The 17,732-nt window shown below is 36.2% G+C and overlaps 1 protein-coding gene across 4 annotated transcripts in view; it reads left to right on the forward strand.

Moving 5' to 3' along the window:
• Positions 1-17,732, forward strand: part of CNOT2 (CCR4-NOT transcription complex subunit 2) — a 93,048-nt gene that overhangs the window by 68,726 nt on the left and 6,590 nt on the right. For 3 of the 4 annotated variants that reach the window (XM_031589471.2, XM_031589468.2, XM_090138655.1), the window contains 9 exons: positions 3,038-3,117; positions 4,364-4,489; positions 6,998-7,122; positions 8,587-8,707; positions 8,819-8,975; positions 13,219-13,280; positions 13,377-13,426; positions 14,261-14,361; positions 14,883-15,027. In XM_031589471.2, the coding sequence (XP_031445331.1) occupies positions 3,038-3,117; positions 4,364-4,489; positions 6,998-7,122; positions 8,587-8,707; positions 8,819-8,975; positions 13,219-13,280; positions 13,377-13,426; positions 14,261-14,361; positions 14,883-15,027 (967 nt within the window). Of the gene's footprint in view, positions 1-3,037; positions 3,118-4,363; positions 4,490-6,997; positions 7,123-8,586; positions 8,708-8,818; positions 8,976-13,218; positions 13,281-13,376; positions 13,427-14,260; positions 14,362-14,882; positions 15,028-15,139; positions 15,401-17,732 lie in introns of those variants that run through there. The other variant, XM_031589467.2, reaches the window with a different exon arrangement.

The raw sequence follows: 17,732 nt of genomic DNA on the forward strand, positions 1-17,732 counted from the left end.
TGTTCCGAAGTTTGTTTTCGAATCAGGCCTTGGTTTTTGTATGTATACATCTTGAAAACTATTCATCTATGAATTGGGAAGAATTAAGGCAAGTGGTAATCCAGAATAACTATTTCTAAATAGTTATTCTATAAGAACAGTTAACTGATTTGGACACAATGGAGACCTCATATTTTACTTCTTTAAATTCTGGAATAATATGGGAAGCAGTGGTTTTCAACTCATCTAAGGTGCTCATTTTGATGCCAGAATTTTCTCAGTTACTTCTGCTCTTTTTTCTAATTCTGGGCAAGATTGTGGCATCAGAAATCATTGTGCTTTAATTGTTGTTGATATGTTTATGCTTAGTTTATATTGATAACCTTGTAATAAAATGTGTGTCAATTCTGATTACATAGCATGTAACCAGCTTTATACAGCTGACTATTTTCCAGGCTTCTTTCCAGAACCTCATGATCCCTGCGTTTCCAGGTTGTTGCTCTTTCTTGCTTCATGCCCTAATCTAGGGGACTGAGCTCAAATACACTCATGGCAGTCAAATGCCACCTCTAACCTGGTGTACTATTTTTACTAAACAAATGAAGAAAAAATGGATGCCAGTTATCTGAAACTTGATCAGTCCATTTAATTCTGTATCTTTGCATTATGATATACACATTAAATAACCTCTTTCTTCATCACAGCAGTAGAGGTTTGGTAATAGCCATTTATGTTCTTGGAGCGTGAGAAGACTTTGAACAGAGGCCACTTTGAAAGTAATGCCTCCTATTTATTTCCATGGAAACTACAACAGATATAGATAGAAAGCACAACAACACCGTTTGATAAAACGAATTCTCAGCTACAAAACACCATTTTTCAACATAGTCACTGCTGTTAGCTATGGATTTTTGCCTGTGATGAACAAGAGCCAGCATGCCATGCTTGTCAAAGTCTGCACCAGCTGAGGTGACCCACTGCTGAAATGCACCACCCACTACCTCACTGTGCTCATATCCGCTGTTTGGTCTCCATAAACATTCAGAAAATGCCAGTGGATGCCATTTTTTTCCACATGGAGGAATTCAATTCCACACCTTTGCTTATCTGCACTTCCATGTAAGAAGCCATTTTATCAGACTGCCCCTCTGCTGCCATCTGTCACGTGGCAACAAAATGTAACAGAATATTCATAGGATGGTTCAACCCCCACTGCCATACCACCAACATCCACCTCTGATGCTGTGGGCTAACAGAGTAAAATAGGAAGCATTTCTTAAAGAGCAGCCCTTGTGTCTTAGCCTTTTCTTTCCTGTGATGTACCAGCAAGCAAAGGAGATGATAATTTTAAAAGATGATTTTATATTTTAAAGTGTTTGTAAAACTTGAGCATGGATCAAAAAAAAAAAATCTATGTGCAGAAAATAATGATTTTGGAGATTGGTGTACAGAAAATACTTGTTTAAATAACATCAAGCTGTAGGGGAGAGATAATGAAATCCCATTCTGTAGGAGCATTTGAATGAAAACCCTCTTTTGTTGTTTGCGTTGTATAGCTCATGTTAATGATGACACAGTTTTTACAAGTTGAAAAGAACATATTACTAGAACAGTGCCAAGTTCTAACTTCACATTTTATTAGCCTGCAAAAGTATAGTACATATCCAATTGTTAATTGATTATATTTAATGAAATGGTGACTTGACATTTGAAATAAAAGAGGTTTTATTTCCTTGAGAGGTGCATGAATTATGTGACTTCCATGAAGTGTTTTGAGAATTGTTCCCTTTCTTGGAGCAAAGAATGATTTTAGGTCTTTGAATACACAAAATACTTAACTTTTTCTTTCTTAGTTATGTCAGTAAAACATGTTGAAAGCTGAGGTAACACTGGTTAACAAGCAGTTTACAAGTGCAGGGAAATACGCATTTGGTGGCCTAGTCCCTTTCTTATCACTGAAATTCTTGATCTAGTTAATTCTGATTACTTTAAAAACAAATGAACAAAAAAAATCTTGCATGAGAAGCTTGTGTGTGACCAAGCAAAGTTATATTCACTCAAAATCAAATTATCTCTGGTTGGTGTTCTCACCAAGTCCAGGATTCACGGAGGACACCAGGAATGTTTCTCGTAGTTCATGAAGTGTCAAAGATTTTGATGTCTTCCAAATGCACCATCTTGCTGAAGCAGAGCAGAGTGGAACCGTTGTTGACTGCTTCCTTTTCTTGATGTCTCAGTCAAAAACAAAATATTTAGGGCTTGAAATTAATTGTAAAAATGTGAAAAAGTCATATTAGTAAAAATTCTAGTAGGAAAACTTGACACTTCTATGCACAGGAACTTATAAAATATCACCTTTTGTCCTCTTACAGGGGGAAATGAATGTTGTGGTTTCCACAGGGCAGAAATAACAGAATTTCACTTAGTTCTGGGCTACTTTGTGACAGCTTAACATCTTCGGTTTGCACAGAATGGAGCAGATCATTCGGATGTTTGTCAGACCACAGCAGTCCTATCTGATTCTTAGATGTCTTCAAGTATTTTTACTTGTCTGTGTGATACTTAAACTTAACTGATGTCCTTTTGTGGCAGAGACCATACATTGTGATGGTTGCACACAATAACTTTCCAGCTTTTAATTGAGTCATGACAAATTTGATCACGTCGATGATTCAGCTGCCACCCTCAAATGAATGCTCTCTAGTCTGACTTTTTGCTGTTGTCTTTACTGATATTTCATTTTTATGTATGAAATTACTGAGTAAAATGCACATTTATCATAACTTGTTGGCTGACAGATGTCAAAGGAGTTGTGGTTGTTAAAAAAAAAAAAAATCGGGTTATTTTGAAGTCATTTCAGTTTCATTCAGCAATGTTCATTGCTGTTCAGAATTTTCAAAGGTATAAAGGCAAGTAATATAAAATTGAGTTTAGGCTAACAAGGATAGCTTAAGATGACATAATTTAAGTGCCTTTGGCTTTTTTCCTTAATGCCTTCAACTGGAAATTATGAAAGTCTCTACTCTCTTTTCTCTGACTACTTGGATTTTTTTCACAGTATGTCTGGATTTGGGATGAACAGGAATCAGGCATTTGGAATGAATAACTCCTTATCAAGTAACATTTTTAATGGAACAGGTGAGTTTACTCTTAATTTATGCTGATCTCGCAGTTCAATAGAAAGATTTTGGTTTTGATTGAATAAGCTTAGAAATACTTTGAGTGCAGTTGTTGCACAGAAGTGATGCCTTTAGAGAGCAACTCTGCATGTTCTTCAGCAGATTTTGTAAACCTGACATTAATGCAGAAAAAGTATTTTATTCTAGTTTCAAGATTCTGTGGAGAAATAACTGTATTAATGGTTTGTTTGTTTTCCCATTGCACAAAATAACAAAAACAGTGCTATGCCATCTGTTGTTATTGCTTCAGAGCAGTGGCTTGTAATACTTCTGAAAGGCAAAGTATAAGTCTGCTATAGAATAATCACTTGGCTAGAAGTTGTATCTGTTCAGCTAGAAATGCAAAGTAGCTATGGAATTGGAAAGGAGATCGGAGAAGAAAAGTTTCAGAGGATAAACACAACAGGGCAGCGTTATTAAAGACCTCAAAGTCTTCCAGTCAGTTGTTTCAGTTGTGATTTTTTCCCGGGGAATTACTCTTCACCTGACTCTAATGAATTAGAAAAAGATCAGTGTTCTCATGTAACGGTGCTGGAGGCTCGCAGTGCTTTGGTATTGGCTTGTTTGTGGCTGCCTGCCCAGAGGTGCTGCTGATGTCACAGCACGGAAGCCTCAGCTGAGGGGTTTGGCATCCCCATGGCCTTATGACATCTTTACAGAGCTGTGCTGCTCCCCTCACCCATGTGGTTTTATCACTGCAAACTGAAAAATCTTCCCACGTTACTTGTACTGCGTTGGCTCTGCAGTGGTTTGGACTTTACCTTGTCTTGTATTATCTAAGCAGAAAAGAGCTCCTTCTTGATGATATGGGTGATTATTTTCTCTGAAATCTTTCCTTGGTAGCTCCTTACATTTTAAATGGGTTACCTATCCTAATGCTATGGTTTTGATATTCTGCCTCTATCTTACGTATGCATTGTTTAATTAAAAATGAGAAAACAGTATTACTAAGTTCTACTGACTGCATTTGCTTAAAGAAAATCTCAATGCTCTTGAGAGTTGTGTTGTAATACAGATGTTGTATGTATTTGTGATGATTATAAATGTAAGAGTAAAAAGATCAATTGGAAGCAAGAAAATATATCCAAGATTTATTTTGTGCATAATGAAGTTTTTTTTTGTTTTTTGCTTTTGTTTTTAAGTAAAAATAAATAAATAAAGCTAAAGAGGGGAAAAAAAAATTAAAATACCTGCTTTTGTTGTAGATGGAAGTGAAAATGTGACAGGACTGGACCTCTCAGATTTTCCAGCACTAGCAGACAGAAACAGAAGGGAAGGAAGTGGCAATCCAACTCCATTAATAAACCCTTTAGCTGGAAGGGCTCCCTATGGTAAGGTTATATTTTTGAAAACTCTTTGAATGAACAACATGTCTATTTGCTCAGTTTGCCTTTTTCAGTTCTAAAGACAATAGGAAGCCTTTTCAAAAATGCCAATATCTCGAGCTGAGTCTCATTTTTTGAAAATCAGCAGTCAGTGTCTTTATAATTGGAAATTCCTCTCAGGTTTCTGTAAGTATTAAGACTTACTTGTTTTAAATTCATTGCCAGCAGTGGCAGCTGGGATTTTCAGTCATGGTAGTGTGATAAATCTAAAGCTGCTCACTCTCCAGAATTATTTTTAGGCAATAGGTTGTTTTCTACTTTGCACATATGCAGAAACTGTCCAGTTTTGAAGAATAAATTTTAGAAATAATGCTTGATTGTTAGAGATACATATTAGAGATACTTTTGTGTAAAAAGGGCACATTATAAACATTCTGTTTATCTTCAGTGTTTATTGGTAGTACCTGCTGTAGTACTGTTCACCATCACTCTTACGGTGAACATCAGATTTAAAAAAAAAAAAAAAAAAAGTAGCCTGTAACCATTGACTGTCATTCAGATTCCAAATCTGTGTCTTATATAATTCTTGCTGAACAGCTTAAAAATAATAAAAGGAAAAACATAAGGGTGGATACAATTCTTACTATTTGGGTCTGGAAAAAAATTAGGTAAGTTTAGTATGAAGGACAATACTCTTTTCTGTTACTGCTTCAGTAGATTTTGTCATGCATGTTGCATCAGCTGCTCTGAAAAGTTGCATTTATAACTTATTTTTATGACACTTGTCAAATTTCCAACTAAATATATCCTAGTCTTTTCCAGCTAAAAAAATAGCTAGTGTTCTTCAGAGATAGCTCCAATTCTAATTGGAGCAAAATAATAGATATTACATTATCAGGGGAAAGTAGCCTCATGGATTGGGTGTAACCAAGACCTTCTGCTTAAGATAGCTGTGAGAAACAGCAAAAGAAGTCAAACTGAAGTGCTCCCAAATGCAGGCAAAAGTCACTTCCCCTTGTAAAGACGCTGGAAAGTCACACTAAGAGTAGAGAGCTGATATGGCTTGTAGTTTACACAAGTTTGTCCATCTCAAAATGAGAAGCCATTACTTGGAAAACTGATGGAAGATGGAGGAAAGTTCCACACAGATGTACTTGCAGCATGAGGCTGGAGTTCAGTAGTGAGCTGTACTGCTGCATTTAAAAATAAAAAAATAAAAAAGGACACCATTTCCCTATTTGTGGTGCTAGCATACCTGTTTGTGTGATTGTTTGGTAAACTGGGGAAAAAATATATCTGAAAAGTTATCTTGAGCACCAGCTAAATGCAGGTTGCTTTATTGTAGAAACAGTAAAGAATTAGTTATGAGATACACTTGCCACTGTCTAGGCAAGTAAAGTGGAGAATGCTTTTGGTTGTGGTCAGGAAAGAAGGAGGTTTCCAACTGAGCTGAGGCATGCTTTCTTTATGCTTAGCTTATTTCAGAAAATAAGCCTTCAAACATTTCTTAGATAGAAGGAAAATATGCAGTATAGTTAATTCATGATCAGTATTGTTCTTCCAGTGGAAGAAATCATAACAACTATGAAAGCAAAGAGATTACAGAGGAAACAAGATTATATATTTTTTTTCTTGATGGAACATTGACCTTTAACATAAGAATACAATACAAAGTCGTATATGTTGTAAGCTACTGAGCCATTTTAGATCTTACATTGTCTGTTAAGAAACATTGAAAACTAGGACCTACACTTGCTTCTGCCATCTCTTACTGTAGTGGTGTAGTTTTCAAACAAGTCACTGTATTACTGTTCTGTGTCTTAGAAAAGAATATTTGCCCTTGGGTGTCTGGTGGAGGATTTTTGTTCTGTTTTGAACTGGCACTGAAAAAATGTTGCTTTTCAGTAGTCAGAATCCATATTCCAATGTGACTGGCCTAGTTTTTTAAAATTAGGGTCAAAGCATTGAGAGTTGCAGGCTAAATGCTTTCAGTTTCAGTACTGAAAGTAGGAGTTGTTCTTATGTCACAGGCAGGTATTACATTGGTGATGTGTTCTGTTGCAAGTTAGCTGGGCATCTTAAGGATACCTGTTTCTAAGGAGATCAGAGAATGGAGGAAAAAATGTATAACATTAAAAGCATTGTATCCTTGCTTCAATGGATTTCCTTAAAAACTACTTCAATAATGCCTGCAAAGATTTTTTTTTTTTTAGATATGCAAAACAGGTGCTTTTCTTGATAAAAGTTTCAGGCTTCATTCTTAAAGCGGTGGATTTGTCTATGAATTTAACCCAGAGTGTTTCTCAGCTCACACTTAAATAGAGGCTTTAGTCTAATCTGTGTGGATGTTTTAAATGAATATGCTTTGTTTCATTTTACCTGAGTTGTTGGTTTTTTAAGTTGTTTCCTGCTGAACTATGTGCACATAAGAAAAATGAGCAGTAAGCAAGAGCAACAGGAAATTTTTTTCCTAGCAGTCAATTAACTTTATTCCTGCTTTCATCTTGATAATAGTTGGGATGGTAACAAAACCAGCAAGTGAGCAGTCCCAGGACTTTTCAATACACAATGAAGATTTTCCAGCATTACCAGGCTCCAGCTACAAAGACCCAACATCAAGTAATGATGATAATAAATCTGTAAGTAAAGCTGCTTCTGTTTCAAGTGTTCAAACTTTTCTTGATTGCTGTATTTCAAAATAGGCAGTGGAATATGTTTATAGTGTAAGGTTTTCAAAGTTGCCCCTTTAAATTAATGAGAAATTTTATGTAAGTAGGGTTTCATACGTGACTCTGTGACCTTGCTCTGCATATCCTCATAGATATCTATTGCTCCGCATATCCTTAGAGCGAGAGTGAGTGAGGAAAAACTCACAAGAATACTTCAAAATTATTTACAAGAATTGACATATATTTTTAAAGTTTTGCAATTCATAACTTCTTTTTGCATCTCAGTTGTCACTGTTGGTTCTCTCTCATCAGTAGCAGTAGGTTTCACATTGTACCATCTTTCTTTAAGCTGTCAAATCCTTTAAATGTTAGGTAATAAAATACCACTTAAAGGTAAAATTATTGATGAGCATATGAAAGCACAGGGAACATGGTATTTTAATAGAGACTATTACATTTGTGGTTATGTTGTAGGCTAGTTGCATCTTAAGTATTGTTCTAATCACTGTGTGTTAGATGGTAAGATTTTTTTTCTGTTGTTTACTCTGGAAGATCTGTAATTAAAATTTGTGCTTTTTATTACAAATTAGAGATAAATACACTAAAATTTGGATGACAAAGAACAGCATTCTACAGTGTTGGACAAAATGTTCTAGTTTGATTGTTTTACTACTTAGAATTGCAAAATTTGGTTAATCAGTGGTACTGGTAGGTAGGTATTAGAAGTGACTACAAACTCACACGAAAACTGGAAAATGTAACTTCAAAAAAGGTGGAATCTAGGCCTTCTCCTTGGAAACTATGGACAGATTACGGTGTAGAGAATGTTCTGATCACTTGGAATTGAGTACAGTAAGGAACGAGGGATGAAACATGATTATATTGTGTTACTGCAGATTTGTTTTAAAGAATATTAAAGAAATGTTTATGGAAAGTACCTTTTGTCAGTATGTGGGCTCCTGGAGAGCTATTGCAGTTTTCTTGCCAAACACACAGTGTTTACATCTCTTTCCTGATAGTTGCAAAGGTGCCAACTGTTTGTTGTTTGCACCTGAAATTGGCTTGAGTTATTACCTATTGCTGCATCGTGGAGTGTTGTGACTGCAGGAACAAGGCTATTGGAAAAAAGACAGATACTTGGGACATTCATTGCGTATTCAAACTCAAGTTTAAAATAATTTCTTTCCCAAGATTGCAAGCTGTAGGCTTACTAATAGCTCTTATTGCATGGGAAGTGTACTTTATGAAGTGTTGAATATTACATAAGGTTTGTGAACAGAGTACAAGAACTTCAGCTTTGTTGCATTTTAGTAGCTAATATATTAGTGTGACTTGAAGTACTGTTCAGAGTTCTTGGATGAAAGATATGGTCAACCAATCTTTTCCTTTTTGGATTATTTCCATCATACCAACTCTACAAATTACTTTTAATAGAATTTGAATACATCAGGCAAAACATCATCCAGCACAGATGGGCCCAAGTTTCCTGGAGATAAAAGTTCAACTACGCAAAACAACAACCAGCAGAAAAAAGGGATCCAGGTGTTACCTGATGGTATGTATCATTCCACTTTGTCCTCTTCAAAGGTTTTGGCAGGCCTTTACATCATCGTGTTGATTTCTTCACCTCTTGAAAAGAGAAAATTAATTTGTGCTTCTTGCCCAGGTCGGGTTACCAACATTCCTCAAGGGATGGTGACGGACCAGTTTGGAATGATTGGCTTGTTAACATTCATCAGGGCAGCAGAGACAGATCCAGGAATGGTACATCTTGCATTAGGAAGTGATTTAACAACACTAGGTCTCAATCTCAACTCTCCTGAGTAAGTTTCTGTTTTTTAGTACTGTCTTCAGTTTTGTTTTTATTATGCTGTCATTCACAGTAACAGATTCACTTAGTTTACATAAGCATCAAACCCACAAGATATTTTGCCAAATAAAATTTGAAAACGTTAAGACAGTAAAATAAAACTTCCATAAACAAGATAATTGTGCCTCAAGGAATACTGAGATTTGTTTTGCAAGCTTTCAGTAAGCCTAGTGGCTTTGCTTATTCTCCTACCTTTTTAGGACTTTCTTCAAGGAATTGACAGTGTATTTTTAATAAACCTCAGATACACATTATTTTTCTAATAATAGTATTCCTTGAAGGTATTTGTATATAGATATCAGGAATTCGGGGCATAGATACTAGTGCATCTACAGAGTCTACTCCACACCAAAAATGAAAATATGGTGTTATAGTTAACCTCGAGTCATTCATTTCAGCTCAGTTTAGTCATCTAGGCTTTCTGTAGAGGTAGTGGATGGAAGAGTAATTGCAAGTTCACAATGGTAAGAGAAGTTCTTAGGAATAGTAAGGTGAATCACTAGCCCAAAAAGCCTTTTTCTGTACTTGTTACAGAAGAAACCTAGATTTTCCCCCAGTTTGGGGAAGAAATGCCTATCTTCGTGACTACAGTTGTGTGAGGTAAATTGAATTTCTGGTACTTTTGCAGCTGAGAATGTCCCATTGTGACTATTCAGTCGTGAAAAATTTTATACCCTTCTCATTGAGGGAGGCACTGAGGGGGAACAACAGGCCTTTAGTTTATTTTAATCTATAAAATACAGTTGATAGGAAGCATGCATTGACCTTATCCTTTGATACAGTCTTTCCATGTCCTGAATTTTTGCCTTACATTATGTAAATGACTCTATGTAAATGATCTTTCAGTAAAGAGAATGCAGAAACGAGCCTTAGTCACTTACCTTACTTCTGTGGCACTTTGTATGTGGCGAAAAAACAAGATGTCTAAATTCCTTGAATAAAGAGTTGTGATGCTTTGTATCAGCAGAGATTTATGTAATCTTACGTAACCTTATTGGCAGTGTAGTGTATACATTTCAAATCTTACATATAAAACGTTAGCCAAACAAAGACCAAACAGTATATATATGGATTTCCTGTCATAAATTTTATATACAACTGCATTCTGACTGTGTGAGTGCAGGGAAGATTTCTGAATGGGAGTATCAAGGTGAGAGGGAAATCGCAGGGAAAAAATAGCTCCTGATTTTTGCATCTTGAAATGATTGGCATTAATGTACATGTTTATTTCTCGAGGAGTAACTTTTTAGAAATAATCATTTCTAGAAAATATTTCTGTAATGTTTGCATCAGAACACAGTCAAATTGTCATATCGTTGGCGCTTTTAAAAATATTTAAAACCACCTCCCAGACTCATCCTTCTGGTACAATTGCATGCAGTTATTTGTGGAATGTGTTACTTGAACATAGTATTTTCTTTGCTTGTGCTAGTCTCACAGCTCCCTTTCCCTATTCAATCTAGCAGTTTTTCACTCCCATCTCCTTCTCCCTCAGCATGCTGAGAATACATAAAGAACAGTTAAACTGATCACAGGTTGCTGCTTTTCCTCAGTAGTTACAGAATTTTTAGCACTCACTGGGAGACGGATCTCCTGGATCTTCCAGATACTAAAGTTATTTACTATTCTCACTACAAATTGCTCAAAAGTAATTGGAGAATAATCAGCTGAAAATATGAGAATACCTTTGTTTGTAAAATAATTTAGAGTACATCTGTATCTGAAGCTTGAGCTTCCTCTGTTACTGTTCCTCAACACAGGTGAAATCTGGTTACGTCATTCAGTTAAACAGCTGGCATGCAGAAGTAGTAGGATAATATTTCTGGTAATATTATTTGATGTTTTATGCAACATTATGCATTAGTTTTGATGCCCAAAATAAAACTTAACCTTTACCCACCTACTGAATAGTCTATAGGGAATTTGGAACTAGATGATCTTAAGGCCCCTTCCAAGCATTCCGTGATTTTCTGCTTTGGGGATGACCTATAGATGTGCTTTACAGCTCCTGAGTGCAACATCCAGACTACTATTATGTGTGAATACATAAACAATATATACACGTGACATACTGCTGCTATTTTTCAGCGGATGTAAGTTAAAGAGCAGGATTTTTAAAAGCTTTTAACATATAATTACTCTATATTAGATATTTATGTGTTGGATGAAGGAGATAGGTTTAGTATTTAATCTATTCTGTGTTATAAAGTTGGTTTCATTTTATACTACAGAGCAGTTTAGCAAAAAGCCTGTGCTGTCCTTAATGTTTTGCCTTATGTTAAACATCCTTTGCTTGATTTACAAATTGCCATTAGAAAAAATAAAAGCATTCTGCATGTGGAAAGCAGATTTCTTTTTCTGCCTTGTGAGATGCTTCTAATATTAAAGGCACTTATCCCATTTAAACACACAATAAATGTACTTTTAGAAACATGATTTTAGAATTCTGCATATATTTTTCTTTGAAGTAAACCTAATAACTCCTGGTTTTGTACCTCTTTTCTGTATAGACATGTTAACACTTATTGCTTAAATAACGATTATTTATTGCCTATACAGACCCATATTTCCTTAAGACATACTTTTCATGGAATCATAGAATGGCCTGGGTTGAAAAGGACCACAGTGATCATCTAGTTTCAACCCCAGTGCCATCTGCAGGGTCACCAACCACCAGACCAGGTGGTTGCCCAAAGCCACATCCAGCCTGGCCTTGAATGCCTCCAGGGATGGGGCATCCACAACCTCCTTGGGCAACACATTTTCATTTCTTTAATTCTCTTAGCTTAAATATAAACTAAGCTAACTTTAAAATAACTTAAAATTCTACACAAATGAAGCTGAAAATAAAAATGGCACTTCATTTAATTCTTTAGAGGTTATGTAGCAGTTCTTTCATTTTCAGAAGCTTCCTGAAATATTAATGAAATAGGTTGGAACGTTAATTGAATAAGCTGTATGCTTTTCAATACCTCCTTGAAAAATGTTAAATTAGTAGCGTTTTATTCATGTCATAAAGTAGACAGTGTGCAAACCCTTGTTTTTATTGCATTTAAGTGGTGCAGTTGGAGTAAAAATCCTAGCTTCTTTACCTTAGGACACAAAGTCGCTAGGGCATGCATGATGTGATGGCATTGCAGGAAGCTCCTCTCCTTGGGCAATGACTATCCGGGCTTTCAGTAGAAAGAATGTTTTAGTTATTTTCAGCATTTGCAGATATTGCTACTGAAATCTTCCTTCAGGCTCTCTAGCACAAACTTTTGCTGTTACGCTGAGATTAGTTAACCTGGAGTGAGACTGACACCATTTTGGCAGTGTAGTTTGTAGGCCCTATGGCTCAGCTGGAAGTTAGTGTTGTTGGGATAGCTGTGTAGGATTCAGATACTTAGTAGCAACTATTAAGTCTTTGACAAGAAGGAATCAAGAGTTGAGGAGGATGTACCCTAAAACAAGTAACATTTCCACAAAGTGCCCCATAGCATGTTGTCCTGGGTATTTGGAAGTGCACTGTAGTGTAGCTGCCTGTGGAAGAGTTTTTCATCTTGGACCTTTTTTCTGTGCTTTATCCATTAAATAGAAAACTCATTCCTCAGTACATCATCATTGTAATAGAGTTGGAAAGTTCATTGTTTTCTCTTTGTTAAGTGAATGAGGGGGGGTCTTCATTTTTGAGTTGGTAGCAAAATTTTTACGAAAGAAAAATACTAAATCATAATAAGCATATCTTCATATTGTGCCAGGATTTAGTTTATTTGCAGTCACTGGAATTTAAAAGAACAACATCTTTATTGGTTTGTTTAAAAAAAAAAAAAAAGAATCTGCCAGTATAAGCTTTTCTCTTCCTTTTAAATTGTAGGCTAATAAATCAGAACCCATCAGGCTCATGGCAGGTATTCCAGGTCAAATAATAATAATAATAATAATAATAATAATCTGTTTAAAATTGGATTCCTGACACTTAAGTTAAAGGAATGATAGATTAAAAAAATGACATCTTGGCTCTGGAGATTCCCAGGATTGTTTAAATGCACGCTTTCTCTAAACATTAGAAAGAAAATGAATAAATGTAGCTATTTTAGGAAAATGGGTTGGAACTTTCCCTCTCTCTTTCCTTCTCACCCCATGTGGAATGATTTTGGTTGTGTGGTATGTTTATTGCCTTCTTTTTTTTTGTAATTTTTTTTTTTCCCCCTCAGAAATCTTTATCCCAAATTTGCATCACCTTGGGCATCATCACCTTGTCGACCTCAAGACATAGGTAAGAAAAAAATGGCTATTTAATTCAATATTAATGTATGAAAATGGTACTCATTTACAAGTCTTAATAGTTGCATCAATTCCGATTCTTTTTTAGACTTCCATGTTCCATCTGAATACTTAACTAACATTCACATTAGGGATAAGGTGAGTATGTGTGTGTATTTTTTGTTAGTTTATTACCAGTAATTTTCTAAATTTTCTTTCAAACAGATTTTTTTTTTTTTTCCCAAATTCAATGCATTCAGTGGATGTTCTCAATCTTTTTAAGAGCAGTGATATGTTAACTGGCTGATCAGATATATCATGCACCCATTCCACCTTAGAAAAGGGTATGGAAAACAAAAATGCATACAGGCATAGCTAGCTAACAAGAACATTGTATTTTTACTAATATGCTCTTTATGCAAAGAGCATAAGAGCATGTTTAGTTTAATTCAGCATACTCTAATATTCAAATGCCATATTCAGTTGTTCTTTTTCTTGAGATTGGCTCAGAATTGTGATTCAAGATACTGTCGTATTTATCTCTTGCTTCCCATGTATACGCGGACAGGAATTCTTGTTAAGTATATTTTCTTTCAAGTACTGTAGTTTCTTAAGAGGGACTGTTGAGAAATATGGCAAGAAATTGTGCTCATATTACTTAATAGGGTGTGAAATAAGCAAATACATTCAAGCATTTAAAGAACTAAAAAGAGTAGGTGAGGATACACAAAGATGGAGGATAAAATTCTATCTTGCTGATTCTTTACTTCTGTTTATTTTCCTTCTGTGTCTTCGTGCTAGTTGGAAAGGTTAACAAAATGAAGAAAAATGATTGCTGTAATAATTATTGCTCCTGTTAGATTACAATTTACAATACACGTAAGATGGAAGCACATTCTGCATGTATCCTTCTGTTGTTTAAGTGAGATGTTATGTCTTAAAGCATTTATATATTGTAAATTTTTCATTCTCATTTTCTTCCATTTTTTGCAGCTGGCTGCAATAAAACTCGGCCGATATGGAGAAGATCTCCTGTTTTATCTCTATTACATGAATGGAGGAGATGTATTACAGCTATTAGCGGCAGTAGAGCTGTACGTTCAAACTACTTTGTCAGTCTTACATGATTTAATCTTTTGCAGTAATGAAGTAGTACATGTAATATTAAAAAAGAAAAAGCAATGCTGGAAAGAGAAGCTTAGTCAGTCTAAAGCTGGAAAACTTTTTTGGAATACCTCCTCCAACGTTGGTTCCATTTTGCACTTTTTTCATTCATGTAGCAGAAATCAAATGCCTGTCTCATAAATTTTGCAGAGTTATAAAGCATTGTCAAAAAGAAGTATATGAATGCCATTAGTTATTAAACATTAGTCATAAAAAAGAATTTGTTGTTTGAATTTACCAGACTTCTTGAAGTTTTGTGTGTGATTAAATTAAGGTGTAATAATTGTATGGAAGTGGTATGTGATAGCAACTGTAATGATGTCTCAGAAATATCTTTTTGATTTTGAATCGTTGTATAATTTTTATTTAAAATCTTAGAATTGTAGACTGTGATGTCAAATTGAAATAACTAATGCTAAAAATTGTTTTTCCTTCCTGTTGAAAATGGAAGATTTAACCGGGATTGGAGATACCACAAAGAAGAACGAGTATGGATCACCAGGGCACCCGGAATGGAGCCAACAATGAAAACCAATACATACGAGAGGGGAACATATTACTTCTTTGACTGTCTTAACTGGAGGAAAGTAGCTAAGGTATATATTTTCCCTTGTGAGGATATTTTAAGTCTATCAGCCATATGTTTTTAGAAGGACAAAACCCAAAGTCCATCCCAAAATCTCAGCTTTTAACGTCATATAATTCCAGTTCATTATCTCAGTTTCTGATGTGCATGAGAACAGAGATTGCCTAAAAAAACCTGGTTTGTCTGTGGCAAAGGAGGAGCAGTTTCTCCATTTCCTGTTTTCTTTGGGAACTAAAAGGAGCTTCCTGCTTTCATCACAAGTTTTATTAATATTGAAAGCTTTTCTTTCAAGTACAATTTTCTAGAATAAAAATAACTATTTGTCATTTTAAAAATTCTGCATGCAAATATTATTATTTTCCTTTAGAAAGTTGAGTAGGGAGTTACCACATCAACCTTTAGAACAGGTGTTTAGGGTGGGAGGAGTTGGCTTGGGTTGGTTTCTTTTTGTTGTTGTTGTTTTCTAATTATTGTCTTATTGAGCATAATGTAGGAGTTCAGTGCTCTGTTGTTTGAATGTTTGAGTACTTCAAAATAGATTGCTTCTCTTAGGGAGGAGATATTTTCATGATTGTTTTCTGTATTCTAGGCCAAGAGGCATTAAAAAAAAAAAAAACGCAAAAAGAACAACGGTCTTCTCCCTTTCCACTTGTGATAATTTGTTCCCTTCTGTTTTGAATACTGTCAATACTGGTCATCCTTTATTTGCAATTTGTGGAATTGTTCTTCTTTTTCTCCACCCTCTTTTCAAAGTATTTTCAAAATACTTTTCAATATTTTAGTGTCTTTCAGCTTTAAAACCATTTTGTACAGTGTATTTTCCTTGATTATGATTATGATTTCTTCACCCCATGAAAGCAAATGCTTTCTAATGCAAAGTGCAAAAACATTTGAATGATCATCAGTGTTGTCATTCACTAACCTGAAAAAAGGGATATGTTCATCTGACAGTAGCCTGCCGTGTAAAGGAATGCATTCAGCTCTAGTTTGAGCTGGAAAAGATATGTGTGCAGTATGCATGCAACCATCACACCTAGCCAGAGTCTGAGTTGAATAATTTTCAAAAAAAATCACAGTCCCCATTTAATTTTACTTCATAGAATCATAGAATGGCCTGGGTTGAAAAGGACCTCAAAGATCATCTAGTTTCAACCCCCCTGCTATGTGCGGGGTCGCCAACCACTAGACCAGGCTGCCCAGAGCCACATCCAGCCTGGCCTTGAATGCCTCCAGGGATGGGGCATCCACAACCTCTCTGGGCAACCTGTTCCAGTGTGTCACCACCCTCTGGATGAAAAACTTCCTCCTGATATCTAACCTAAACCTCCCCTGTCTTAGTTTAAAACCATTTCCCCTTGTTCTGTCACTATCCACCCACGTAAACAGCCATTCCCCCTCCTATTTATATGCTCCCTTCAAATACTGGAAGGCCACAATGAGGTCTCCCTGGAACCTTCTCTTCTCCAAGCCAAACAATCCCAGTTCCCTCAACCTTTCCTCATAGGAGAGGTGTTCCAGCCCTGTGATCATCTTAGTGGCCCTCCTCTGGACGTGCTGTAAGAGCTCCACATCCTTCCTGCACTGGGGGCCCCAGGCCTGGACCTCCAGATGGGGCCTCACAAGAGCTGAGTACAGGGGGGACAATCACCTCCCTCTCCCTGCTGGCCACTCTTTTAATGTAGCTCAGAACATGGTTGGCCTTTCAGGCCGCAAGCACACATTGCCGGCTCATGTCCAGCTTCTCGTCCACCAGGACTCCCAAGTCCTTCTCTGCAGGGTTGCTCTAAAAGAGTTCCCAGTCTGTATGAACAATTGGGATTGCCCTGGCCCAAGTACAACAGCTTGCACTTTGCCTTGTTGACCCTCATTAGGTTCACATGGGCCCACTTCTCCAGCCTATCCAGGTCCCTCTGAATGGCTTCCCTTCCCTCCAGCGTATCGACTGCAACACTCAGCTTGGTGTCATTCGCAAACTTGCTGAGGTTGCACTCGATGCCATCTTCTGTGTCATTGATAAAGGTGTTGAAGAGCACTGGTCCCAAGACCAACCCTTAGGAAACACTACTTGTGACCAGCCTCTACCCTGACACAGAACCATTGATTACAAGCCTTTGGCTGTGACCAGTCAACCTGTTCTAGTTACATGGAATTGTATAGCAGTGGCATGATTTTTCCTTCAAGTTTTAACCAGCATGGCAGATTCATTCATGATAAAAGAAACTTAGAACATGTACTACATAGAACATGTACCTACAGAACGTCTGACCATACTCCTGTGTTTTGTTTTGTTTTCTGGAAATCACATGGCAGATCAGACTAAATCTTGAGATGTTGAACAAGATTCCTATATGTTGGAACTGTGCATGTTCTACCTGTTTAGATATTTCATTTAATTGGAAAGCCAAAATTCTGAATTGCTTGCACAGAACGCATTTCATTACTGTGATCAAGCTGCATCTACATACTTTTAAGATAAGTATGCCATTGAACAGTTATGTGTTGGTTGATGTGTTTTCAAACATCAGCTCTAAATTAAAGGGATTAGAATTCAGTGTTCTAGTTCATCTAAAGATTAACTAGACATGGGGTTTTTTTTTCATCTCCAATGATGTGTGGCACTCATCAGTCCATTTGCACATTTGACTCATTGGTTTTACTGCTTTTCCAATGGTCATAACAAAGCTAAAACTTCCTAATGGAAGATTTTAATAGCAA

The sequence above is a fragment of the Phasianus colchicus genome, chromosome 1 (assembly GCF_987193195.1).
Source record: "Phasianus colchicus chromosome 1, bPhaCol1.hap1.1, whole genome shotgun sequence".
In the NCBI taxonomy this organism is placed as follows: domain Eukaryota; kingdom Metazoa; phylum Chordata; class Aves; order Galliformes; family Phasianidae; genus Phasianus; species Phasianus colchicus.